The 27,620-nt window shown below is 43.6% G+C and overlaps 1 protein-coding gene across 4 annotated transcripts in view; it reads left to right on the top strand.

Annotated features, from left to right (window-relative positions):
- The window catches only part of LOC141139173 (cytochrome P450 2C5-like), a 117,325-nt gene that overhangs the window by 67,979 nt on the left and 21,726 nt on the right, over window positions 1-27,620 (top strand). For 3 of the 4 annotated variants that reach the window (XM_073625076.1, XM_073625075.1, XM_073625072.1), the window contains exons 3-8: window positions 3,607-3,769; window positions 6,770-6,919; window positions 10,173-10,333; window positions 12,230-12,406; window positions 14,485-14,626; window positions 17,940-18,124. In XM_073625076.1, coding sequence (XP_073481177.1) covers window positions 3,607-3,769; window positions 6,770-6,919; window positions 10,173-10,333; window positions 12,230-12,406; window positions 14,485-14,626; window positions 17,940-18,124 — 978 coding nt within the window. Of the gene's footprint in view, window positions 1-1,501; window positions 1,696-3,606; window positions 3,770-6,769; window positions 6,920-10,172; window positions 10,334-12,229; window positions 12,407-14,484; window positions 14,627-17,939; window positions 18,125-27,620 lie in introns of all 4 variants that reach the window. The other variant, XM_073625074.1, reaches the window with a different exon arrangement.

Genomic DNA, 27,620 nt, shown 5'->3' with positions numbered 1-27,620 from the left:
GCAATGCCAAGTTGCAGTTTCTAGAGTGAGCAAGATACTTTCCCATATTAAAAGTGATATAGACTCGCCCCTGTACAAAGTAGTATTAGGCGCTCATGTAGAGCACACAGATAAAGGCAAGGTTCACCTCTTCCAGAATATAGCCCATGCAGTCAAGGGGCCCCTATAGATATAGGAAAAACTGCTCAGCTTTGTAAGTATTCACACCTGAACCGGTGAACAGGAACGCACCGGACCCCATGCTGGGAACCACGGCCGCACATATGTGAACCCGGCCTGAAACAATGAAATGAGCATAGGGTGTGCGTGTGTACTGTATGTAAACAATTGCATATTTTGTGTAAATATTGCAACTACCACCCTTTGAGGCAGTGTAACGACATATTCGGCGACCCATCGCAGTTTGCTACGGAAGTGACGTTCTGTCGCCGCCATCTTGCTACACCCCACACTCATCCACAGTAAGGATACACTAAGAAGGGGGAAGCGGACATGTTTTTGCACCCACCGGAGTTTTGCATTTTACACATATTTATAACAGTAAAGTCACTATATATAATGAAATACAGGACTTACAACTCCGTCTGACTACTTAGATCTTGAATTTTAAAAGCAGCGGCAAGCCTGCTCATATCACAGGTTTGCTAATCTGACAGAAGTTCGCTGCTTTTAAAATTCAACATCTAAGCAGTCACACGGAGTTCTAAGTCCTGTATTGCACTATAGAAACTCACTTTACTGTTATAAATACGTGTAAAATGAAAAACTCCGGTGGGTGTAACAACATGTCCGCTGTCCCCTTCTTAGTGTATCCTTACTGTGGAGGAGTGTGGGGTGTAGCAAGATGGCGGCGACGGAACCTCACTTCCATCGCAAACTGCGATGGATCGCCAAATGTCGTTACACTGGTTCACACAGGGGCAGCCCAACTTGCAGCGCAACTTTGCAAGGCGATCTGCACACGACTTCTGTATAGAAGTCAATGCAAGTCGCCCTGAAGTCATCCCAAAGTAGTAAAGGAACCTTTTTCTAAGTCGGAGCGACTTGAGTCGTTCCTATTAGAACGGTTCCATAGTACAGAATGGAGTGCGACTTGTCAGGCGGCTATGTCGCCTGACAAGTCGCCCCTGTGTGACCCGGCACTTTAATTCTATAAGATCTCTAAATTCAGAAAGCATATATTGTTCTGGGAGTATTCAGTCATTTTATAGCAAAAATGCTAATTTTTTTACAAAATGAAACATTTTCTCCATAGAGGAAGTAGTTACTTGGCAAAGTCACCATGCCATTGTTCAGTTTAATCTGTAGCTGCTTAACCTTTGCTCCTTCAATTTTCTGGAGAGCAGCACTGGCAGCAAGTCCTGGAGCATGGAGTGGGACCAACAATTACTAAAAAAAGAGAAATCATGCTCCGAGGTTTAATAAACTACTGCATAAAACAAAACAATATCTCCTTTAATGAATTGATAAATTGATCATCTTATTTTTTTATCCCAACCAGACCTTACTGGCACAATGCAGATTGCTGATCCAGTTACATTTTTTCTATCAATCATCCTCTGTGTATTGCTGGCCATTGCCTTATTTGGATGGAAAAGAAGGACCCCCAACTTTCCTCCTGGACCCACTCCTTTACCAATCATTGGAAATATGCACATCCTGGACTCGGAGCAGCCATATAAAACCATGCATGAGGTAATGCTAAATTCCACAAAAGATGCAGAAATAATGTATAGGTAGAATCCCGAAGTATAAAACTAAAAAGAAGAGATGTGACCTGACACAACAGCAGTGACAAGCCTCCATCCCTAATATACATCTATGCAAAAAAGAGAAGAATGATGGGATTTTAATTGAGGCGTGTCACTGCAAAAGTTAGTACATAGAGTATAACATTTATCTTACGATCAAAATTGAACAAGCCAAAATCTTGAAAAACATGATACAATTTTTAAATAGTAATAAGACCATATGCAAAAGAGCTGACACATAAAAATACAAATACACGTGATTGGTAAGATAAATTCATATAATACATAATCATATATAAACAGGCAGATACGTAATAGATACGCAATAGATGTCTTGGCAGCCTAAAAACTATGCATTTTGTGGATCCTGTCCACTCATCAGGAGTATGATGCAAGAATTAACTATAAGTACAGGTAGATAAACCAAAAATAATATATAATCAATTAATATATAATAGTAAATAATAATAGTAAATAATATCCTTTGAAGGGGAGAATTGTTTTTTCTTTAAAGGGGCATGGGATCTGATACTTACAAGTCAGCTCAAAAAAGTTTGACCCAGCTTCTAGAAGGGAGAGATGATGGGGGGCCTCAGATAACAGTGTCTGACCTGAGGCTGAGGCAGGAAACCCCATCAAGATCAAGGAAACAGCCAGGTTACCATGGTACAGTCCATAAAAGTTGTGAAATATGTGAACACATCTAACCACACTGATCTTCAAAAAATACAAGTGAGTGTGAGTGTGAGTGTGGAAGAACAAAAAATAATATGAATACTGAATGATCCACCTATGCACCTCCATGAGGGAACTGCAAAGAATGTGGAAATGGGCAAAAATTGTGTATAAATCGTGTATAAAATCAAAAAAGGTGCACACAAAAAAAAATAAAAAATAATAAAAATATAAAAGGTGCTAAAAAAAAAAACAACACAATTATTTGTGGGTGAACCCTTTCTCACTTTTTCAAAACTAAGAAGAAAATTTGGCTTGACATATACTGTATCAAATGCATATTCAATGACCCTACTAAGTGAATAAAAGCTAATGTAAGAAAGATAAACCCCCCAACAATAACTGAATGGCTGTAACGCGTTAGCAAAACTGCAGAAATTGAGTACTGAGTACATCAGGCCTGTGAGACCCCCACCAAATTCTGTAAAACCTGGGCATGCTGGCGGAACTTTACAGAATCGGCTGAATACTTCAGGCTTATGCAACTTTAAAATCCTAATAGCTGATGGGAGTCTGACCCATTAGAGAAGAAGAAAACAAGAGAAAAAAGAGCTCAAACCGTAGACTACAGGACTGTTTAACCTCCCTTAACTCCCTTTTCCTGTTACACCGGCCCTCACCACTATACTCATCATACCAGATGAACACTGTACATATGGAATAATGCCCCAATAGCACCATTATTATAACACACCCAATGGCAAGAGATCCAAGTCCTGACCACCTGACCAATACCAACCTTGCCCACCCCTCCCTCTTTTTTTTCCCTATTACACCCTCCCTCCAATTTGGAAGGACCTTTACATGCTTTGACAGACCCATGATTGTCGTTTCACCCACAGGACTAGGTTTAGTCCCTCCCCAAGAAGGATTGTTTGATATTATACAACTCTTGGTGTATTTGAGCCACTTACTGAAACACCCTTACCTGTTTTAACCACTCCAGACGACATTCTGCATTATGTTTGAAGTATTCTATATTTTGCCATTAACTACTGTTGATACTCTTTAACAATAAATATGATTGTATCATCTTTATGCTTGTATTTTAAAAACCTTTGATAAAATTATTAGAAACAATGTACATTCATTATACTATTTACATTTGGTCTAATTGCAGCTCTCTAAGAAGTATGGTCCAGTATACAGTATCAAGATAGGAGAGGAAACAATGGTGATCCTTTGTGGTTACGAGACAATAAAAGATGCCTTGGTAAATCACGCTGATGAGTTTTCCGGAAGGCCAATAATACCACTCTTCCAAGAAATCACCAAAGGACATGGTAATCTAAAAACTTTCATATTTTTATTTACATCTACCTGTTTTTATTTACGTCCACCATGAGTACTCGTACTTATGAAAATGCTCCCGATACCTGAAACCGATACTTTGCTGTGTGATTTGCATCCATACAAAATGAATGGGTTCAAATCACACTGCAAAAAATTGCCTGCAATTTGAGGTTTCCCACACTGCTCCTATGTGAACACATGCTTGTCATAGAGAAGTTCACACTGTGTGGGAAACCTCCCTGCATGATGGGTTCCACTTACTTCGGCTCTCTATCCGACTGTGGACATCTGCGGCTGTGGCTTGGGCTTCTTCTGCCTCTCCCATGGCTTTATTCTCTGCATCTCCAGTGGCTCTCTCTTCCCAGCCTCCAGTTCGAGCCATCTACTTGTAGTTCTGACAGTACGGTCTACAGGGATTCTAATCACATGAACGGCACTGACCAGTCAGAAGCTGTCAAGCCTGTACTGTCTAAAGAGGAGCGAAAGCCACAGGGATTTCAAATTCCCAGACCGGTGAATCGGCTTTTCAGCGTCTGACAGCGGGGATAGTGGCAATCTGAGAGCTGCTAGAAATGCAGATAACAAAGCCATGGAAGAGGCAGGAGGAGCCCAAGCCGAAGCCGCAGATGTTCACAGTCAGATCGGGAGCCAGAGCTGGCGGAACTCGTCATGCAGGGAGCTTTCCCCGCTCCTGTGTGAACTCAGGCGTAAAATCACTATGACAAGCCTGGGTTTACACAGGAGCGGGGAAACCTTCCTGCATGATGGGTTCCACAAGCACTGTATGGATGCAAATAGCACCACAAAGTATGGGTATTCGGTATCGGCAATAAAAAAAGGATATTGGTGCATCCCTAATATATACAGTATATATGTGTGAATCTAAGGCGAAAGGACCCAGCCCTGTTCTCCTCTTCTCCAAATAGGAATAGATCCAACAGGATTTTTAGGAGCAATTGTCAAGCTTAGGTCTAGTACTGGGCTTTTTTCCTAAAGTGGAGTTCCATCCAAAAGTGTAACTTCCACTTATTCCCCTCCCCCCTCTGGTGCCACATTTGGTACCTTTCAGAGGGGAGGGGGTACCTGTTTTTGGCAGGTCCCTGTCCCCACTTCCAGGAGAAAGCGTTGCAGCACCATCCCTCTAACGTTTGGCCCGCCTCCTCCTTCCTCCGCTTCCGAGCCAATTAGAAAGTGCAGCTCGCTTCACGCATGTGCAGTAGGGAACCATCTGTGAAGCCAAAAGGCTTCACTGCCGGATTCCCTTAGAGGAGATGGTGGCGGCAGCATCGGACATCCGATCATTTGAAGCTGATCAGTCATCTAGGGCTCCGATAGGGGTCAATATCAATTGTATCATTCCTATGATAATTATAAGCAGATGTCCAGAGCACCCCCACCGTCCCTTACATCACAGTGCACCCCCTTTACCTTGTGATGTTGCTGGGAAAAAGCTAAGGGTGGAGCTGGGAAGCAGAAAGTGCAGGGTCTGAGGGAGGAGTTCTGTCCTCCTCTCTACTGCCAAATGCTGAGATGGGGGAGGTCAGGGTGGAGCTGGGAAGCAGAAAGTATAGGGTCTGAGGGAGGAGTTCTGTCCTCCTCTCTACTGCCAACTGCAGAGATGGGGGAAGTCAGGGATGAACCTCTCCATGGCTGCACAGAGAAGCTCAAGATCTAGCAGAGGAAACAAGTAGGGTGCTGCAGCTGCAGGAGAGGTGCAAGGGCCACATGAAATTGACTTGTGGGCTGCATTCAACCCAAGGGCCTTGTGTTTGACACATGTGTCCTAAGGCAATTAGATGTTCCCTGGATCAACAATCTCTGGTGTTATTACCTATAATGGTTAAGAGCCAGTTGCTGAGGGAGTCCATTCCACATTTGTACAGCTCTTACTGTGAAGAAGCCTTTTTGTATGAGGAAGGTAAACAATTTTTCCTCCAGATGTAAAGAGTGCCCCATTGTCCTTTGCAATGAACCTTAAAGTGAAACATTTTGCACCAAGTTCACTATGTGGATAATTTTTGTATTTACACATGGTGATCATATGCCCCCCTAAAATTGCCTCTTCTCAAGGGGTTGTCATTTGTATCCAAAGAAATAGATAGCAGGCTGCAAAGAAGGACTGCTGTGTACAAGCAGAAGTCTCTATATATTGGTCCATCACCTCGCTGCTTAACTCAGCTGTAGTGATCCCAAAATATTTGTCATTCAAATGTATAAGCATCATTGCTTTTACACAGAGAACAGTAATCCTTCCCTGCAGCTTGCTGCCCATTTATTTTTATTTTTTTAATCCAGCATTGAGAAAGTTTTAATCCTTTGCCCTCTAACTGTATGTAACGGCAGGAGCCGGGGCACGCTTTCTGATTATATGATTGCTGTGATTGGCTTTCACAGTGATCACATTATTGGAAGCCCAAGATGCTCCCAATCATAAACAGTGGCCAGCAGCTGTCAGCTCGGTCATTGTGCTAAGAGCGCAGAGTGAGTGTGCTACCAGCACAAATCAATGGACACATACTGTATATGCTGCAGCCAAGCATTAAAGCCTATCTGCATGCCATCTCACATTTGTGTGAGGCCTACCTCAAGAGGTTAAACACCTGTAAGCAGTAAGATATTTTATTTTAAGCTTGTTGATTATAATTAAATTAAAATAAAGTGATATTAAAGGTTTAGCTTTAAAAAAAAAAAAATACATATGTCATACTTACCTGCTCTGAGCAATGTTTTTGCACAATTCCCACCTTACAGATAGCTAAAAAGATCAATGGTTTCAGTGGGAACTTATCTGAGAGGCAAAAATTGCTCAGTGCTCAAGGAATCCCTAGCAACTTCTGGAAGAACCATAGTTGAGAAACCCTGAATTAGAGTGTATTACTTACAGGAGGTATGTTGGTACTGAAGAACATCACCTGGGCTCACTTAGAATGTATAGTAACATTTATTAGTCGTGGGTGAACTTAACAAATTTACATCTTTTTCCTACCCAGGCATGACTTTTTCCAGTGGTGAAAACTGGAAAGTGATGAGAAGATTCACCATTTCGTCCCTAAAAGATTTCGGAATGGGGAGGAAGACAATTGAAGACAGGATTTCGGAAGAATGTGATTGTTTGGTGAAAGAGATTAAATCATTCAAAGGTATTTCTTCTTTAAAGCTTTTATTATTGCAAATTGCATTCCATTAACCTGTAAATTATGAATCTCATAGACTTAGGTCAGCTTTCATAGTAAAATCAAAGACACATAAATGTAATGAGGATCATGAGGACCTCTAGTGTGCATGGAACATTTAGAGGTTTTTTGGATCCTTTCTGTAAAAGAAGATTCACGTCATGTACACTCTATGGCTAACAGTACTTGGAGACCCTAAAAAAATGATTGGGTCCAGGGATGCAAAGCCAGGTCCATAAAGACATGGTTGATGAGTTTGGGGTGGAAGAAATCAACCAGCTTTCACACAGACCTACTGAACACCTTTGGGGTGAATTAGAAAGTAATTTGAGATTTTCTCAAACAACTTCCATCGACCTTACAAATGCTCTACATTTCTGCCAGCTGTATCAACTAACATAAAACAAGAGGGAAAACAAAAGAGTCGGTATCAAATGCACACAATAACAAGCTGCAGCACCATGACTTGATGTCAGCATAAATCAATAACTGAAAAATACCGTACATAAAAGGTGGGACACAACATATACAGTATACAACACTCAGAGGAGACTATTTTAATTATCTTTTTCTATTCATTTTTTTACGATGGCTATTATTAGTACTTTTTTTATTTCAGGATTACTGAAAATAATATTGATGTGTAGAGGAGGGATTGGTGTGTTAAAATAATAGTCTTTACCCCCTTGATTATACCTTGATATAAAGATCACTCTTCTTGAGTAATTTACTAAATGCAGCTAAAGCCTGTAACTCACTTTACTAGAAACAAACTTCTCCACCTCCATTAAATTTGTGGTTGAACAGAATTAATGATATTTGAACCATGAAGGACATTGTTGCAACCTCTAATCACAAAGAGGACCAATTCCATAAAGCTTGGTTCTACTGGTTAGATTTTACGTGTTTTGCGGAATACCATAATCTTTTATACCTGCAGTGAGCCTTCTTATCTTGAGCCATAGGTTTAGGACCCACATACGAAAGGGATTGGTTTGATGTGGGCGAGTCCCAATTTGGAATGCTTCAATTTACCCTTTAAACCATGTTCCACTCTTTTTTCTTTCTATCATTTTCTTAACCCAGGTTTCAGGTATTTTGGATGCTCATTAGTGGGGCTAGTCACTGGGGAGATCCCCACCATCATTGCCTCCATTAGGTGAATGGTAGTGATGTTTACAATGCTTTGACCTAGGGTGCCTTTCCCCTGCCTGGAATAATGGTGTTCTTGGGTCTTGGGGAAGAGGTAATATTCTACCATGCCCATTTTTGAGCTCATACATTATAAGAAGTTCCTGTTCAGTGTGTAGGATGTGTGGTCCCTCTGATGGAATGGGTTGTTTGAGAAAACTGCACAAAGCCCTGTATAATGACTGCTGGAAACCTGATAATAATAATAATAATATTAATTTACCTATTTTTTTTACGCTTTGTGAGTGGACTTCACGTGGACCCCCTCAGCTTTTCCTACTATTATATATCTGTCTTAATTTTTGGAATGGGAAACAACACTGAAAAAAAATAAAAATAAAATAATAAAAAGGATTCTAATAGCGCTCAGTGGCAACAAAGGCTACTTTCACACTCAGGCGGGCGGGAGGGTGCTATTTTTAGCGACGCTTTACCGTCATTTTAGCTGCACTATTCGGCCGCGAGCGTGGCAGTTTTAACCCCCCCCCCGCTAGCGGCCAAAAAAGGGTTAAAACCACCGGCATAGCGCCGCTGCAGCTGTTTAGCGCCGCTGCCCCATTGTTTTCCATGGGAAGGGGCGCTTTAGAAGCGGTGAATACTGATGATGTATTCACCGCTCCTACAGAGCTGCAAAGATGCTGCTTGCAGGACTTTTTTGACCATCCTGCAAGCACACCGCTCCACACTGGAGACACAGGAGAGGCTCTTTACAGGCACTACACAGGCACTATTTTTAGCGCTGTAGCACCTGTAAAGCGCCTCAGTGTGAAAGTAGCCTTACACTAAGGCCCCTTTCACACTGAGGCACTTCTAAACTGCCAGTAAAACATTTGAGCACTTTTGAAGAGCTTTTCAGGCGGTTTTGAAGAGCTTTCCATTAATTTCAAAGGAGAGGGGTGTTTTTTCACCGCCCTGCCAGCCCACTGCCCCAGTGGGCTGCCAGCCCACTGCCAGCCCACTGGGGCAGTGGGCTGGCAGGGCAGTGAAAAAACGCCCCTCTCCTTTGAAATTAATGGAAAGCTCTTCAAAACCGCCTGAAAAGCTCTTCAAAAGTGCTCAAATGTTTTACTGGCAGTTTAGAAGTGCCTCAGTGTGAAAGGGGCCTTAGTGTAAGGCTACTTTCACACTGAGGCGCTTTACAGGTGCTACAGCGCTAAAAATAGTGCCTGTGTAGCGCCTGTAAAGAGCCTCTCCTGTGTCTCCAGTGTGGAGCGGTGTGCTTTAATGGAAATAGGTTTTCGTGAGCTTTTCAGGTGCTTTTTTTAGCGTGAAAGTACCTGAAAAGCGCCTCAGTGTGAAAGGGGTCTTAGAGCTGCTTCTACCAACAGAACCTTGGAAAGACATTTTTGTGGATTTTCCAGGGTAATCTACCCCTAGGATTCACAGCCTGCATCAGAAGCATTGTGTTTTAAAAGAGGATTGCATCCTGCCAGAAAGAAGATTGGTTTTACCAAAGATAGTAGCTTGGCAGTTGCAAATTGGATTTCTGAGTGGGTATCGAAATTCATTGGTAGCAGTAGTGAATGGGGTGTCTGCACAAAGGTTTGCCTGAAAGCGGAACACTTCTATAAGAGTTAGACCCCTTTCACACTAGCGGACCGATTGGGTCCGCCTGTCCATTTTTCAGGTGGACCCGGTCTGACCTTCCAGTCTGCCTTATGGAGCGGCGGGTGTAAACGGACATGCATCCGATCCTATCCGCTAAAAACAGATGGATGGGGATCCGTTCCCCATTCTGCTGGTGGAGCGGATCGGATGGCAGTAGAGTGTAAACATACAGGCAATTTATTAACATCAGACCTCCCATAGAGGAGAGCAGGCTGTGTCTGTATCCACTCTGCATAAGCAGAGTGCATACGGACCAGCCATCCGCCTGCTCAGGGGGGTCCAGCAGGCCGATCACCTGCTAAGCAAGTGGACGCCAATGGAGCCGCCCCATGTGGAAGGGGCCTTATGATTTATGAAAAGCTAAACCCCACATACACTTTTCATTTCAGTAACATTTATTTTCTCTGTGTCCTAATTATAGGAGAACCATTTGATCACACCATGACTATGAACGCTGCGGTGGCCAACATAATTGTTTCCATATTGCTGAGCCATCGATTTGATTACAAGGATTCAACATATCTGAGGCTTTTGAATATATATATGGAAAATATCCAAATCCTTGGCAGTCCAGCAGCTATGGTAAGCAACTAAATTCAATTCTTGATATAGGCCATTCTAGTATTTGCAGAAGCAACCAATCAGATCTACACATTGTCCTACTAAATCCAGAATGCAATTGTAGTTTTGGAATACAGTTTGATATTTCTTCGGGTTTCTTTAGTTGAAACTTGGACAAGCAGCTACATACACATATGAAATACATACTGTATAAGTGAGCTGTTTTACTTATCAAATGAGTTATATTTCTGTCCATCCAGTTCTGAAATGTACACAGCTCTTCTACACAGCACAGCTCTGCCTGTCAGGAGAGGGACTTGATCATTCTTTGATGCAGCTTCAGTTTCAGTTTCACTTACAGGTTTCCTCCCTACTCCCACCCCGTGGACAGTGAAAGTGAAAGGAACCACATTAATGAGCTAATCTCACTGTCACACCCCTTTTCTCTGCTGCAGTTGAAATGGTTCTAAAGGCAAGATATTTTTTTCACCTTAACATGATATTAAAGGTTATTTTTTGATCATCCTCTTCCCCTGCTGGCACACCTGGCTCCTCCTCTTCTCTGAGTGCACCCAAAGCAAGTCACTTGCTATAGGGACACTCGTGCGTCATCCATATGACACCCTGAAAGGGCTCAGCCCCAACCCTGCACCCTCCTCACTGGCTGTGGTTGACAGCAGCAGGTAACATTGGCTCCCACTGCTGTCTCTCAGCCAGTGAGGAGACAGAGACCCAGGAGAGCAGCCACTCTCATGCACATCACTGGATCATGGGGGGGGGCTGTGGGGGGAGCAGCATACTGAAGGTTTTTACCTTAGTGCCTAGAAACCTTTAGCCTTTAGAACCACTTTAATGCATTTCCCTGCATTAAGGTAAAAAATGTCCCAGTAGTTGTGACAGCAACTTGCTATGGGGTCATAGACAGAAGAGGAGGAGCTTCGGGGCCACTGTGTGCAAAATCATTGCACAAAGCGGGCAAGTATAATGTTTATTATTTTAGGAAAATAAAAATTAAGGCTTTACAACCGCTTTAGGTAACACTTACCGTATTTTCCGTATAAGACGCCCTTTTAAACATTAAAAAAACGGCCAAAAAGTGGGGGGGTCATCCTATATGCCGGGTATAAAATGCCGCCCACTGGATGTCAGCCCACTGGGTGTGCGATAATACTTCAGCTACATACAGTATACATCGCTGAGCCAATCCCGGCAAGTGATGTATTCTATTAATAAATACAGAGCCTGCTCGGATTGGAGTAACAACCTCTGCCAATCCGAGCAGGCTACATACAGTAGCCTGCTCGGATTGACTTTGAGAGTCAGAGAGGAGCGGGTTGATGATGTTACAGTGTCTGCCAATCCGAGCAGGCTTTGTATTCATTCATAGTATTCAGCACTGAATGGCTCCAGCTCCAGCCAGAAAAAGGAAATATGTAGCCTCGGAAAGGGGGTCATCTTGTATAGTGAGTATAGGTAAAAACTGTAAAAAAAAAAAATGGAAAATTAGGGGGGTCGTCTTATACGCCAGTCGTCTTATACACCGGCAAATACGGTACAGGTTTTGTTATTTGCCTACCCTATGACTGTACAGTAAAAGCAGAAGCAGCATACCACTGAGCTTATTTCTCTGCCACTCTGATCTCTTATCCTATCAACATACTTAATATTAGCACATGATCAGTACAGCACAACTGATTGGCTCCTCGTGGTGCTTTTCACTCCCTATGAACTCTGCTGTGCTGGTACTGCAAGCAAAGTCAAATTCAGGTACTCACACTGCTTGCTTTTCTAAATTATTTTATTTTGAAGTTTAAATGACAGATATAATATTTCTCAAATTAGTTCCATTAATGTGCTCAATAATAATATTTTAGCATACAGTACTGTATATTTCATGTTCCTTTTTTGTTTTGGCAGCTGTATAATGCATTTCCATCAATTTTACGTTGGTTGCCTGGAACTCACAGGAAGGTCATTAAAAACCAAATAGAAATGCATGCGTTTATTAGGGAGACCTTTACCACCCAAAGGAAGGAACTGGATGTAAACGACCAGAGGAATCTTGTTGATGCATTCTTGGTAAAACAGCAAGAGGTAAACTGAAAAATTCAAAAGAGAAGCAATTACTTAAAAAAATGCCACTTAAGGCTAGGTTCACACTGCTGCGAATTCTATTGCGAATTTGAGCCGTTGCGATCGCTCAAATTCGCAAGTCATTTAAATTACATAGATTAACATTAGTGCCGTTCACATCGACGCGTTGCGAATATAACCTGCGTGAAAAAAAGGTCCTGTGCGAGTTTACTGCGTTGCGTTGCGAATTTAGTCTCCATAGACATCAATGTAAATCGTTCTTGAATCGCATTGATTGGTTCACATATGTGCGAATTCCACCACACTACTCTCCACAAAAACCAGGAAGTACACAGGAAGTTAAGACCCTTTTTTTTTTTACATTATGATTCCATTGGCTAGACTATCAATCGCAGCTATATCCAACTCCTGAAATTCGCGGTAAAATCGCGGTAAATTCGCGGTAAAATCGCGGTAAATTCGCGGTAAAATCGCGGTAAATTCGCACTGCAGCAGTGTGAACCTAGCCTAAAACAGATTTTATGTAGTTTTTTGCTTGACTATGACTTTAAGCTTAAAAATGGCCATTGCAAGATTGGAAGAAAAGACATTTAAATTAGTACTAAAGTCTAAACGTTTTTATACCTTAATGTATTCTCTGCATTAAGGTAAAAAATCTAACCATGGCCCCCTCCTTCCTCCATCCCTAAGATCTTACCTAGCTTTATATCACTGCCACTGATTTCAGAGTCTTCCCCCTCACTTCCTGGTTTCGCAGGAGAAACTGAGGACACTGGAGCCATAGGTTTTTCAGTGTGTTTCTTTCTTGTCCAGTCATCAGGGTGGCAGCAGATACTAGAGCAAACTATGTGTAGTGCCCTCCTAAGTAGACTGCTAAGTAAATTTAGTTTTTAGCTCCTTCTGTAATCAAGGGAGCAGAGATTGTTTGGCCTGGTCTGTTCATGATTTCACAGACTGGTAGTTTCATTGCTTCGCCCTTCCTCTAGAAAACTTTCTAGAACTTAGGGAAGGAGAATTAAAATAACAAACCTGAATAATTGTCAGGGCCTAGCCAATCCATGAGATGGTTTGCCCAGATGATAGCTGGGAAACAGACAAATAGTCTTAAGCTCTGGAGATATTGTCTTTCCCCAGGAAGGAGAGTTCCAAGCCTCGGGGGGCTATTGCCTCTGAGGTGGCCTGTGGATTGTGTTGCTGTTTTGTGATGTCTCAGCAGTGGCAGAGCTGGGATCTTGAAGTAATCTGGGACTGACTGCAAGACTTTACCAAAGATGGTCTAGAGAAGGACTGGCTCACTCACTAGAATGTGTCTGGAGGAAGCTGAAATGTGGCAGCTGTCCTGGGGTATTGTGAGTAATGACCCTGAATTGATTCTTGGTGATGGTGTGCTTTTGGCATAAACAGGTAAATGCCAGAGGCAGCTTGCACTGAGTCACCTCTCATAGGTTCTCAGATACTGGCCATTCTCCACCCTCAGCAGTGTACTTGACTATGAGCTTAGAGAAGAGTGCCTTCCAGTACTGTGAAGTGTTCCTGAGATTGCACTGGGTATCAAGAGCTGTGCAGTGGTGCAGGGTAACCTGCTGCCAAAGAGACTTGCCTTATGGTCCCCAGCTGTGAGGCCTTATACTGTCCAATATTCACAGTTGCTTAAGGAGAAGACTGTCCTTTAAGTTGTTATGTGCTAAACGATTTGGAGTATCCCATGCCCCCTAACCCCTTTGCTGTTTCATGTTTATTGGAGCTGAAGTGAATAGGCATTTGCTTGGGTGGATGGTGGCCTCTGTACTGTTTGGGGGAGAGTCAGTTAAAATCAGTGGCCCCTGCAGTGGTAGCACTACATGTGTTTTACAAACTGAATAGGAGAAGAGTGAGGTTTCAGTCCACTCAGGTAGAGTTAAAAAACCCTTTGTCAGGTAATAATATGTAATGGTGTAGGTAGTTCAGCTATTTACAGTAAATAGGTGTTTGCCTAATGTTTGGCTCAAAGGTCTAGAGTGGAAAAGAACAATTTTTGGGTCACAAAAATAAATGGTCACAAAGTCTTCATCACAAAGTTCAAAAACCTTGTCTTGCAGGAGAAGCCCACTGAAAAATTATTTTTCACCAATGAAAACCTGACAATGCTTGTAACTGATCTCTTTTCTGCTGGAATGGAGACCACCTCGACCACACTTCGCTGGGGAATTCTGTTGATGATAACACACCCAGATATCCAAAGTAAGAGAGAAGCAAGGCTTTTGTATGGTCTATTGGAAATGCCTTACAGCTATGTTGTTAGTATAGTATATACAGTATATCTGAAAACTCTTTTTTTTACCATTAATTATTTGCATGCTTTAGCCATATTTTTATGATGATGTGAGTTAACAGCCTTTTGTATGACAGCCTGTGTAGTCAATATAATTTCTGAAAGCGAGAAAATGATTTAAGAAAAAACAATGATAGCAGGGCATCTCAGCCAGGGTTCTACGGAACCCTAGGGTTCCTCCAGAGGTTGCTTCGGCTTTAGCCCAAGGGGGTAATTCTTCCCAATGGCCACAAATGTAAGTTGCATTCTTCCCAGCGACTATCACACTAATGTATTATGAGTTGTAGATATATTCACTTTTAGCATGGGTTCCCTGAGACTGGAAAGTTATCTCAAGAATTCCTCCTCGTTGAAAAGATTGAGAAAGGCTGCTTTAGAGAGTGCATAATTTTGGAAAAATGTTGGTTAGTCAAACAAAAAACAAAAAAATGAATGCCAATTTTTGCCAGCAGTTGGGGCGCCATGCAGTTGCTTTTCCTCCTAGACACAACCAAGCATCATGTGGCTAGTGCTAGGTTTTCCTAATGGATGAACCTGTATAATAAAGATTCTATATAAACAATTAAAAAATTGTGCAAATCTCCAGCAGAGATGTTGAAAGCATTGGTTATAACATTACCGAAACCGGGAAAAGAGCCTAACACACCCCAGAACTTTCGCCCGATTTCACTCCTTAACATAGACATCAAGATATATACCAAATTGATAGCGACTCGACTTATGAAATACATGCCCTCACTTATTCATAGAGACCAGATAGGATTTACTAAAAGCAGACAATCAGCTGATGCAACCAGACGACTAATTAATGTTGTACATTTCGCTGAACGCACCAGAACGCCTTCTCTGCTTCTTTCCTTAGATGCAGAGAAGGCGTTCGACAGACTACATTGGGGTTACCTTAAATCGGTTTTGCATAAATTTGGATTCAAAGACAGAATTTTACAAGCTATATCGACACTCTACTCCCAACCCCCTGCCAAGGTTTATGTGGATGGGATGCCTTTGCATCCCTTCTGCATAACAAATGGGACAAGGCAAGGCTGCCCCCTATCCCCTCTAAGCTTCAGTCTAGTCATGGAGCCCCTAGCAGAGCAGATCTGTTCAGACACACTTATTTCTTTCGCCAAAGTAGGGAATACCAATCACAGAATAAGTCTATTCGCGGACAACGTAATCCTCATGATTACTAACCCACTTACTTCCTTACCCAGAATACAACAAATTCTTAACTTCGGAAACATATCCTACTATAAAGTAAATAATACTAAATCCCATATTCTAGACTTAGGATTTGATGGGACGACTAGGAACCTGTTAACAAATCTCTATCCCTACCAGTGGAAAGATTTGGGAATAACATACCTGGGCATAACCTTAACCAAATCTACCAAACAGTTGTTTCATAATAACTTCCTACCCTTTAAACGACAATATGCTCAAGACCTACAATCTCTTTCTAAATTTGAATTCTCATGGACGGGTCACCTAGCGCCATTCAAAATGATTGTATTACCTAAACTCTTATACCTGTTTCGAACCACCCCAATTTGTATCCCTAAATCCTATCTCCGCTCACTGCAAACACTACTATCTAGATACGTTTGGCAAGGAAAAAGGCCTCGTTGTGCATACAACACGATACTCAAACATAGATCTGTATCCTTTCCTGATCTAATGGACTACTACCATGCTGCTATCTTGGCACACTTAAAAGAATGGCTTAGGCTTCCCCATGTACCCTATGGGGTGTGTTGGAATGTTCCACAGTTCCCCACAACAACTTACAACTCTAGCTTCTTAGTAGATGACCAAGGACGACCATCCCAAAATATTTCCTTAACACAATTAAGGCCTCTGCCTTGGCATGGTGGAGAGTAATTACCTCTCCATCGAGGAACACTCCACTCACTAACATGTCACCACCTCTCACCATCCTAAAACACCTTATACCAGACTTCCACCTAACCAATTGGACTAGAGAAGCTTCAAACACGATAGACGCACTATTCGACAAAGGGACCCTTAAATCCTTTGCCCAGCTTACAGGAGACCTGTGTCTTCAGCCATCTGATTCATACCTATACCTCCAAATAGCTCACTGCCTTCCTCACAACCCACAAATCCACACCTCTATACCCTCAAGGATGTGGGAATATCTAAAGCCCTCCTCACTTATGACTAAGGGGATATCGGTAATATACTCTACGTTAAAGGAAAAAACTACATTCACCAAAACCACCCCACTAACAAAATGGGAACATGACCTTCAAGCCAGTTACACACCGGCTCAATGGGAACTAGCAATAAACTCTATATATATAAGGCTACCTCTAGAGAAACTCTTTGGGAAATTACCCAAAAAGTAGCCCAACAATGGTACCTTACCCCATCAAAGTACACTCCCCAAAATGTTGGAGAGGGTGTGACCAAAATGGCACATTAAAACATATACTATGGGACTGCCCACGTATAACTAAATTTTGGTCAGATGTATTCTCATTGATTACCAATATTACTGGCCTTCCTACTCCACCATCTCCTGATCTGGCACCGCTAAACGTGAACATAGACAAATTTCCTCCTTCAACCCGCACAGTGGCTATACATATTCTACTTGCAGCCAGTCTATCACTGGAAATCCAGCTCACCTCCAACTCTGACGGATGTCATAACAACGACTCAGACACACTATACCTACAAACTCTTAATTTCACCCAATAGAGACACATACCTTCTTGGAAAACAAAAATGGGCTTCGTGGCTAACTTGGTACAAGAACTTTGTTACAAAATGACTGAGCAAACCTAGCTGTACTGTATGTAATGTTGCGACTACTTACTGTATGCTTAGTGATGAAAATAAGGTAATTAAATTACATGTGCTCCCTTTTGTTTAACCTACACTAAGTTCTTTTTATGGATGAGCATATGGATTGAATGTGTTATGGTTTCTTACCTTATTTCTGTGTGTTATTTCCTTTATACTCCTTTATATTCTTTTATAATGAGAGCAATGCTGAAACTTTCCTTTTGTTATGTTTTTGATTTATTGTATGTAAAAACTCAATAAAAAACTATTGTAACTGAAAAAAAAAAGTGCAAATCAATTATGCAAATCTGTTAAAATTAAAAATATGTATCAGCAAGGTTTAAAGTAAGTATTTATTGTAACTGAACATTTTACTTGCCACTTCAGCTTTAACTTTTGTATTGGAACCAGGTAAAGTCCAAAAAGAAATTCAAAAGGTGATTGGATCATCTCCTCCACAGGCAAGTCATCGTAAGGACATGCCGTACACAGATGCTGTTATTCACGAGATTCAAAGATTCGGAAATATCGTTCCAACTAATGTCCCACATGCCATTACTCAAGATGTCTACTTCCGAGGGTACTTTCTTCCAAAAGTAAGCAGCAAGTTAGCACTGTGCTCTGTTATTTAATTCATCACACAGTAAAATGAATTGGTTACCATTATTTTTACAAGTAGCACATCCAAACAAGTTGTCAGTCCTCTGTCCTCAACTTATCTGATTATAATTCTTTTTTAAATCTATTTTTTCCCCTTTGAGGTCCCATAGTACCACTGCACAGCATCATGGGGAATAAACATAGCAATATTAATGAAATAGCAAGGAACATTTTTGGTAACTCAGTCATTCTACCACAATTACAAGTGATTACATTTTTTTCTTTCAAATAATCTTTATTAAACTTTTCTTTTTTCCTTTCACATTCATACAATTTGTTAAACAAAACTATTGTCTCCAGTTATCTTAAGGCTACTTTCACACTGAGGCAGGCGGGTTGCCGGTGGTAAATCAACATTATTTTTAGCGCCACTTTACCGTTGTTTTAGCGGCGCTATTCGGCCACTAGCGGGGTGGTTTTAACCCCCATTAGCGGCCAAAAAAGCGGCACTATGCCAGGGGGTTTGGAGCGGCTGCCCCAATGGGGAGGGGAGCTTTAGGAGCGGTAAATACACCGCTCCTACAGCGCTGCAAAGATGCGACCTGCAGGACTTTTTTGAACGTCCTGCAAGCGCACCGCTCCAGTGTGAAAGCACTTGGGCTTTCACACTGGAGACACAGGAGAGGCTCTTTACAGGCGCTATGCAGGCACTATTTTTAGCGATGTAGCGCCTGTGTGAAATATTTATAAACAATATTTATAAACAATAATCTACAAATATATATATATATATATACAGTATACACACACTATATTACCAAAAGTATTGGGACACCTGCCTTTACACGAACATCAACTTTAATGGTATCCCAGTCTTAGTCCGTAGAGTTTCAACATTGAGTTGACCTACCCTTAACAGCTTCAACTCTTCTGGGAAGGCTGTCCACAAGGTTTAGGAGTGTGTTTATGGGAATGTTTGACCATTCCTCCAGAAGCGCATTTGTGAGGTCAGGCACTGATGTTAGACAAGAAGGCCTGGCTCACAGTCTCCGCTCTAATTCATCCCAAAGGTGTTCTTTCAGGTTGAGTTCAGGACTCTATGCAGGCTAGTCAAGTTCCTCCACCCCAAACTCGCTCATCCATGTCTTTATGGATCTTGCTTTGTGCACTGGTGCGCAGTCATGTTGGAACAGGAAGTGCCATCCCCAAACTGTTCTCACAAAGTTGAGAGCATGGGGGGGGCGTGTCCGGATGTGAACTGAGGAAGACGTGCCGCTGTAGAGCCCCGTCTATCCTATACTAATCCTCAGCCATCCTCTTCCCAGAAAAGCCCGGTGAGCATACAAAGCAACCCTGCCTGTCCCAGGGCGTCCCCTGCCTTAGTCCCATCATACCTTTTGGAGATTGGCGGCCTGGCTGTGTGGATACACGGACTGCGGCCTTCTACACTCAGCAGGGACCCGCCACCATTTTGAGGCCTACGGAGCCTCCAGAATCCTCCGCACTCGTGTGCCGCGATCTGCGGGATGAGCGATCGCCTCACACCCGCGCATCCGCAGTAGCATCCCAGGAGGAGACTGATCGGTGGCCAGCAGCAGGGGTACCCGAGCAGCTTCACATGACCGGCCGCATACACACACGGACTGCCGCCATCTTGAGGCCTATGGGGCCTGCTGTGTTTTCCTCGGCCGGGTGCCGTGATTAGTGGAAGGGCCGGCCATCACACACTTCCACTTCTGTGAACACATCTCTGAGAGGGACGGGTGGTGACTGCTGCATCTGGGGGCTGTCAGCCAGCACCATTAGGCTTTTGTCAGGGTGCTCAGCATTACACCAGCCACAGATGTCTGTCACCCCTGCATGACAGTCTCCCTCTCTGCTACCACAGACTCTTTAAAGAAACAGGCCCACCATCCTGAATCTTATCCTGACTCCAGACCGCTTGCCCATGCCCTCAAAGAGCAAAACAGCGACCAAAAAGGCGACCGCGCTGCCCACCCAGTGTCCCAGTACCATTGTCATGAAAGGCGTCCTGTTAGCACAGCCGTCGGCGGAAGATCGGTTAACAGAATCACTGTTGTTAGAGCCAGAGGACGCGTGTGGAGGCGTGTTGGCACGAACGGACGCATGCGGGTGCGCGTTAGTACGAACGGGTGTACGCGGGTGCATGATGGTACGAACAGGCACGTACGATCGGCACACGGGCGTGCACGAGTGCGCACGGATGCGCGCGGACGTGCAGTGTGACAGCGTTTGGCGCCATTAGGCCTATTTAAAGGAGCCTGTCAGCATCCTTCCTTGCTGTCCGGTCTACAGCGTTCCCTGTGACCCTAAACTACCTGAATACCTGCCTACCTGCTTCCTGTTTACCCGGCCTGCTCCTGACTACTCCTGTTTGCTGCCAGTCCCTGACCCCGGCTTGTTTGACTATTCTCCTGCCTCTTCCTACGGTTATACGCTACCTGCCTGTTGCCAACCCGGACTGTATCCTGACTACTCTTCTGCCTCCGTTTGGTACCTGCTTGCCCGCCAGTGTTGACCCGGCCTGTCTGATTCTGCTTGTGCTCCAGCTGAACTACAGAGCACCTCCCTGCTGCCTGCTGTTTCGGAGTTCCGGCCTGCTACAGTGCTTCTCCTCACAGCCAGTGGTTCCAGTGTTCCTGCCAGAGTTCCAGTGCACCCTCTTACAGCCTGCTGTTCCAGTGCTCCAGCTGAACTACAGAACACCTTCCTGCTGCCTGCTGTTCCAGAGTTCCTGCCTGCTACAGTGCTTCTTCTCACAGCCAGTGGTTCCAGTGTTCCTGCCAGTGATCCGGTGCATCTTCTTACAATCTGCTGTTCCAGTGCTCCAGTTGAACTACAGAGACACCTGCCACCTGCCAGGCATTTGTGGCCCCCTGCGCTCTGGAGTCCTTGTTTCCTCTATCAGGGGTTCTTGAGCCAGAGGCACACGAGAGGCCACTCCCTGCACTCTGGGCTCCGCCATCAGGTATGTGACAACCATATTGGATCAATTTAAAGCGCTTTTAGCGGACATGGAGCAGGCAGCAATTCCAACAGCCTCCCCACCTCCTCAGACGCTTCCACAAGCAAGTGATACCACTGTCATCCTTGCGGCCATAGAACAGAGCAGAACCTCCTTACTGGTCTGCATCGACCATCTGGCTGAGGAATGTAACCTCATCAGGGCAGATCTGAACAAATTCAGGGATTCAGGGGCAGGCTTTCTGAGATCGAGTCTAGAATTTCCACCATGGAGGACCTCATTGCCCGCCATGATGTTGCCCTTCACACATGGCAGTGCACCGTCCAATCCCTGGTAGCTAAATTTAATGACGTGGAAAACCGTCTTCGAAGGAATAATGTAATGGGTCCTGGGTCTCCCAGAGGGGGCAGAGGGGGACCACCCAGCTAAGTTTGCGGAAGCATTCTTTAAGACACTTCTTAACCTGACCGAGGTCCCAACAACATTTGTGGTGGAAAGGGCTCATAGAGTTCCGACTGGCCGGAGTACCCCTGGGGCTCCACCGAGGCCCTTCCTAGTGAGATTTCTCAATTACAGAGACCGTAACCGCATCCTACATGTGGCCCGCAAACATCCCACCCTTCCCTTTGAGCATACAGTGGTGCATCTCTATCCTGACTTCTCTGCAGACTTGCAAAGACGTCGCAAAACTTTCACTAATGTCAGAAGACAACTCCGGGAACGTGATATCAAATACTCCATGCTCTACCCAAGTCGCCTCCGAGTTCAGCATGGCGGTTCAGTGAAGTTTTTTTTAATTCCCTGACGAGGCGAACACCTGGTTACTATCTCTGCAGTAATTCTTGAGTCTACTCTCCAATCTGCAATCCTGGCTGATGTTTTTGACCCAATGCTCATCTGTTCAAGTTCCATGGCGGTTTGATTAACCCAACATACTACTTACTATCACTGGTTAATGCTGTTCTGGATTTTCCGGTTCAGGGTGGGGAGGGAGCAGTGGGGAGTTTGGCCATCAGTTTTTTCATGCATAAGAATCTGCAAACGTACAGGTATCCTCAAACTTGGCCTCTGTTTGCACCATGTATACCTCCTCATGTAGGAACTTTCACTAATCTGGGGGGTGGGGAAGGGGCACAATTTAACAACTTATCCATGTGAGCAACTGACAAGTATCCTTTGCAGAGCTATGGAGCGCTACAGACACAGACACTATGTCTTCAGAATAATGGAGCCTTGAACAGTTCTTTTATGTGCTCTTTTTTGCACTGTTCTTTTTTCTATTGTCTCATTTTGACCTTTTCTATGGTCATGCCTTCCAGGACTTTTTTTGGACAAGTTTTGGGAAAAAGCTACCTGTATTTTTTGTTTTGGTTTGCTACACAGCAGCAGGGAGTTAAAGGGGTTTTGAGATTTTTCTACTTGGCGGGTGCAGCTCTTCACTATGGCCATTCTGTTATACAAATGATATGGTGCACACATGATTTACATAGCCTACTTTGCTGCTTCTCTTTGATACAGGTACACTATATAATATATGTTAAGTTAAAATGTGAGTATGGCAGGATCAACGGTTAATGTGGTATCTTGGGGTGTTCAAGGCTTAAATGACAAATTTTGTAGAGCCTTGATGTTCCAATATTTGAAGACGATCACACCGCACGTGGTGTTTTTACAGGAGACACATCTGGATGGGAGCAGGGTACTGGCATTGTGTAGAGCCTGGATATAGCGGGCGATGCACGCAACATACTCCACCTATGCTAGGGGAGTGTCAATCCTGATTACCAAGGCCGTAAACTGCACCATACACCATGTCATGTTAGATCCGGGCGGCAAGTTCCTGATAGTTATAGCTGACATTAGTGCATGCCAAATGGTCTTAGTTAATGTCTATATACCTCCTCCTTTTCAGGTTCAGGTTCTCTATGACCTCTTTGGTAAATTAGCCCCTTACATTCATCTTCCTCTCATTATAGCAGGGGATTTCAATGCCATACTCTCTGCCGCTCTAGACTCATCGAATGTAGCTAGGGTGGCATCTGCCGATCTTTCTGCCTGGGCGGCTACGGCCTCCCTGACAGAATTGTGGTGATGGAAAAACCCCACCACCAAAAGCTATTCGCATTTATCAAAAACACACGTCCTCCTCGAGGATAGATTTGGCATTCGCCAATGCGCCAATGTTACAATTAGTGGGAGGAGCTAATTACTTAGGTGGGGGCATTTCAGATCACACACCGCTATCGGTGCACATTGGTATTCCCTCGGCTCTCAAGGGGGGGTGTGGAGGTTGAACCCCGGCTAGTTGGAGGTGGAAGAGGTGTCCTCTCATGTGGGGCCACATTTCACTAACTACTGGACAGATAATATGGGTTCGGCCGATCCCACCATAGTATGGGACGCGTTCAAGGCTTGTATGCGTGGACATTACATTTCGGCCATTAAGCAGGCCCGCAGGCCCGCAGGTCTCACAATAGGAAAGAACAGGAACTGCAGGAAAAGGAAAGGGTCTGTGAACTTGCATATGCAAATGATCATTCTGATGCAACATATGAAGAGCTGCTAGAGGCAAAACACACGCTGGCTCTTCATTTTACTGAATTAACACATATATCACATAAATCCATTTTTTAACAGGGGGATAAGAATGACAAGCTGTTAATCAAGAATTAGATGCATTATTGACATCCCTGAATGTTCCAGTACTGTCTGAGACGGACAGGGACATTTTGGAGACTGACATAACCGAAAAAGAAATAGAAGCGGCTATCAGGGCGTTCCCCCTTCATAAAGCACCCGGACCAGACAGTTTTTGTATTGAGTGGTACAGGCTACATATAGAGGACATGGTTCCCAGACTGCGAGCCTTGTTCTATTATTGTCTTACACATAAATGCCTCCCAAATTCATTCTTAGAGGCGCAGGTGATTCTCTTGCCGAAACCAGGCAAGGACTCCTTGTCCTGCTCCTCTTACAGACCCATAGCACTATTAAATCAGGATCTAAAGATTTTAACAAAGATACTAGCTACAAGACTTTCCCAAGTTATTACTACTTTAGTAGACATAGACCAGATGGGTTTTGTACCACAAAAGTCGACAGATACTAACTTACGCAGACTGTTTGCTCACTTGCAGATTGACCATGACAAGGTGGGGACTAGGGCGGTAGTGTCCCTCGATATGGCCAAAGCCTTTGACTCTGTGGACTGGAATTATATGCTTGCGGTACTGCACCACATGGGGTTTGGGGAAGTTTTTATGACTTGGATCTCCCTATTATATAGTGAACCCCAAGCAGTCATAAAGCTGGGCACATCGGTCTCCTCCCAATTTCCAGTGGGTAAAGGCACACGTCAAGGGTGCCCGTTGTCCCCATCCCTGTTCGCTCTAGCGATAGAACCTTTGGCTATAGCTCTGAGGAAGTCCCCTGACGTGGGAGCATTAGGGGTGGGAGGTATACGAGAATGCATTGCACTCTATGCAGATGATATGCTCCTCTTTCTACAAGAAGCAGGGCCATCACTAGAGGCAGTGTTTGAAATACTAGATAAATTTGCCACGTTTTCAGGACTGCGAGTTAACTGGGAGAAATCCAATGTAATGGCTATTGATGTAGACGCCCAGGCCTTGGCAACCAAACGGGTTCCCATTGCGTGGGTGACAGAGTTCAGGTACTTGGGCATACGTATATCACCCAGGGTTGGTGATTTTCTGTCCCTAAATTTACTCCCATTATTGGCCAAAGTCAAATTGCAGCTTGATGCATGGAGACATCTCCCATTGTCCCTAATTGGAAGGGTCAACCTAATAAAAATGAAGATTCTCCCAGTTTTTCTATACTTCCTGCGAAACACACCAATTTGGATTCAATGTTCTTTTTTTAGGAGGGTGAACAGCCTATTTAGCTCCTTCCTATGGGCCACTGCACACCCCAGAATTGGTCTCCGTACTTTACAGGAGCCCTGGGGTCAAGGTGGACTAGCGCTACAGGATTTCTTCAAATACTTTATAGCGGGACAAATGGTGATTGCCAAACGCTGGTTGACAAGGGATGATGGGGAGTCAGCAACAGTATTAGAGGCAGCTCTTATGGGATCATATGAGAGCCTATCTTACCTAGTATACAGGGGACCCCAAGCCTCCCCAGCTCTGACTGCCTCGATGCGTGTCACTGTTCGCGCATGGGACAGGGCACAAATTTTGATGAAAAATGAAGTTGGGAGATGGTCACAGGACACCCCCCTCTGGTTCAATCCTAGACTATCACACTTTGGTGCAATCCCTGACCCAGTGATATGGGCCAGGGTTGGCATTAAACAACTGAAGCACATAGTGGGGGGGAGAAAATTACTAACGTTTGACCAACTTAAAGATAAATATAATCTTCCTAGCTGGTACTTATTTCGATACCTCCAGTTAAGACATGCTTTTCTTACTCAATTCAGTTCTGACACATTAGAGCTGGGCGCGTATTCCTTGGAGAACATGCTGGGGGCTGAAGATCTACAAAAGCCGCTATCAACAGTTTACAAAGAACTATTTGTGGAAAGGCCTAAAATGCTCAATAAATGCAAAGACACATGGAGTGCATTAGTAACAGATTTTGGGGGGGGGGGGATTGGGATGATATGTGGGATCCCCAGACTCTGGTGTCGGCCAGAGATAGGCTCATTCAATTTAAAATACTACACAGAGTGTATTATACCCCTGCAAGGATAGCTAGGATATATGGTATAGGTGCAACAGAATGCTGGCGCTGGACAGTTCGCCATGCTGATTTTGATCACATATTTTGGCAGTGCCAACCGATAAAGGAGTTCTGGAAAGGGGTCACACGCACTATACAGAAAGTACTTTCGGTACCGATTCCTGTTATGATCGCAGTCTGTTTGCTTGGCCTAGTGGAGGAGTTGGCACCCCGAAGGGCGCAAAGAACTATGATTTCGCTTTCCCTTTTTTATGCATGTAAAGCTATCTTATTGTGTTGGAAAAAACCTGAACCGCCCACAGTAGCCTACTGGAAAGGCATAATCAATAAAGCACTACCTTTTTACAAAGCAACATACTTAAGCAGGGGTTGCCCTAAAAAATTTGAGAAAGTATGGCAATGTTGGCTGGATGACAAGGACACCTTGAATTGATCTGCTACGGAAGGGGAGCGCTTTAACAAGCACTCTATGTATTGGGTAAAATGATGATATGCTCCTAACTAGTTGGTTATCTAATTGTGCGATGATTGGGTGTAACATTGATCCCTAGAAAACAAAATGTTTTTTCAAATTTTTTTGTACAGTTATGAGTATGGAATGTGATTTGGCGATAGTGAAAGTCTGCACAAGGGTTGGGGGGGGGGGATGGGAGGGAGAGGGGGGAAGTTTGATACACGTTGTACTGTACTGCAAAATTATAAACGCAACACTTTTGTGTTTGCCCCTATTTATCATGAGCTGAACACAAAGATTTATGACTTTTTCTATGTACACAAAAGGCCTATTTCTCTCAAATATTGTTTACAAATCTGTCTAAATCTGTGTAAGTGAGCACTTCTCCTAATCCATCCACCTCACAGGTGTGGCATATCAAGATTCTGATTAGACAGCATGATTATTGCACAGGTGTGGCTTAGGCTGGCCACGATAAAAGGCCACTCTAAAATGTGCAGTTTGATCACACAGCACAATGCCACAGATGTCGCAAGTTTTGAGGGAGCGTACAATTGGCATGCTGACTGTAGGAATGTCCACCAGGGCTGTTACCCTTGAATTGAATGTTCATTTCTCTACCATAAGCCATCTCCAAAGGCATTTCAGAGAATTTGGCAGTACATCTAACCAGCCTCACAACCGCAGACCATGTGTAATCACACCAGTCCAGGACCTCCACATCCAGCATCTTCACCTCCAAGATCATCTGAGACCAGCCACTCGGACAGCTGCTGCAACAATCAGCTTGCATAACCAAAGAATTTCTGCACAAACTGTCAGAAACTGTCTCAGGGAAGCTCATCTTCATAAAAAAAATCTACCAGATATATAATGTATAAAGGTAAACAGTAGTGCTGAAGGTAAAGAATATATACCCAGAACACATTAAGTTACACACCAAACTGTGATAATGTGCAAAACAAAAAATAGTCCATGTATGAGCTTGATGAAAAAGAATCTATGAGCCGTCAGTTGATATAATGGTCCGACACCATACCGCGTGAGCAAACGTGTCTCCACTCCCCAGTTGGATGTATACTCACCAGCAGGTATTGCCTCACACTCTCGTGTTTTGGCATAAGAGCATTTAACCACCTCAGGGTTTAAGTGAATTCCGTCATTACACGTTCCAAAGTAAGGCAATATGTGGAGGAAAAGAAACTCCAGATAGTGTGATATCGTCAAACCTTCAAACACATTTATTTAAAACACACAGCCCGAAGGTATCGCACTTACAAACAGGTAGATTAAAATCGCATTAATGTGGTAGAAATGCCAGAAATACCCAGTCGCGGTGGAC

This window comes from Aquarana catesbeiana, linkage group LG04 (genome assembly GCF_042186555.1).
Source record: "Aquarana catesbeiana isolate 2022-GZ linkage group LG04, ASM4218655v1, whole genome shotgun sequence".
NCBI classification, from domain to species: Eukaryota; Metazoa; Chordata; class Amphibia; order Anura; family Ranidae; genus Aquarana; species Aquarana catesbeiana.
Note: the sequence above shows the minus strand (reverse complement) of the source record. Positions and strands in the feature narration are given on the sequence as shown.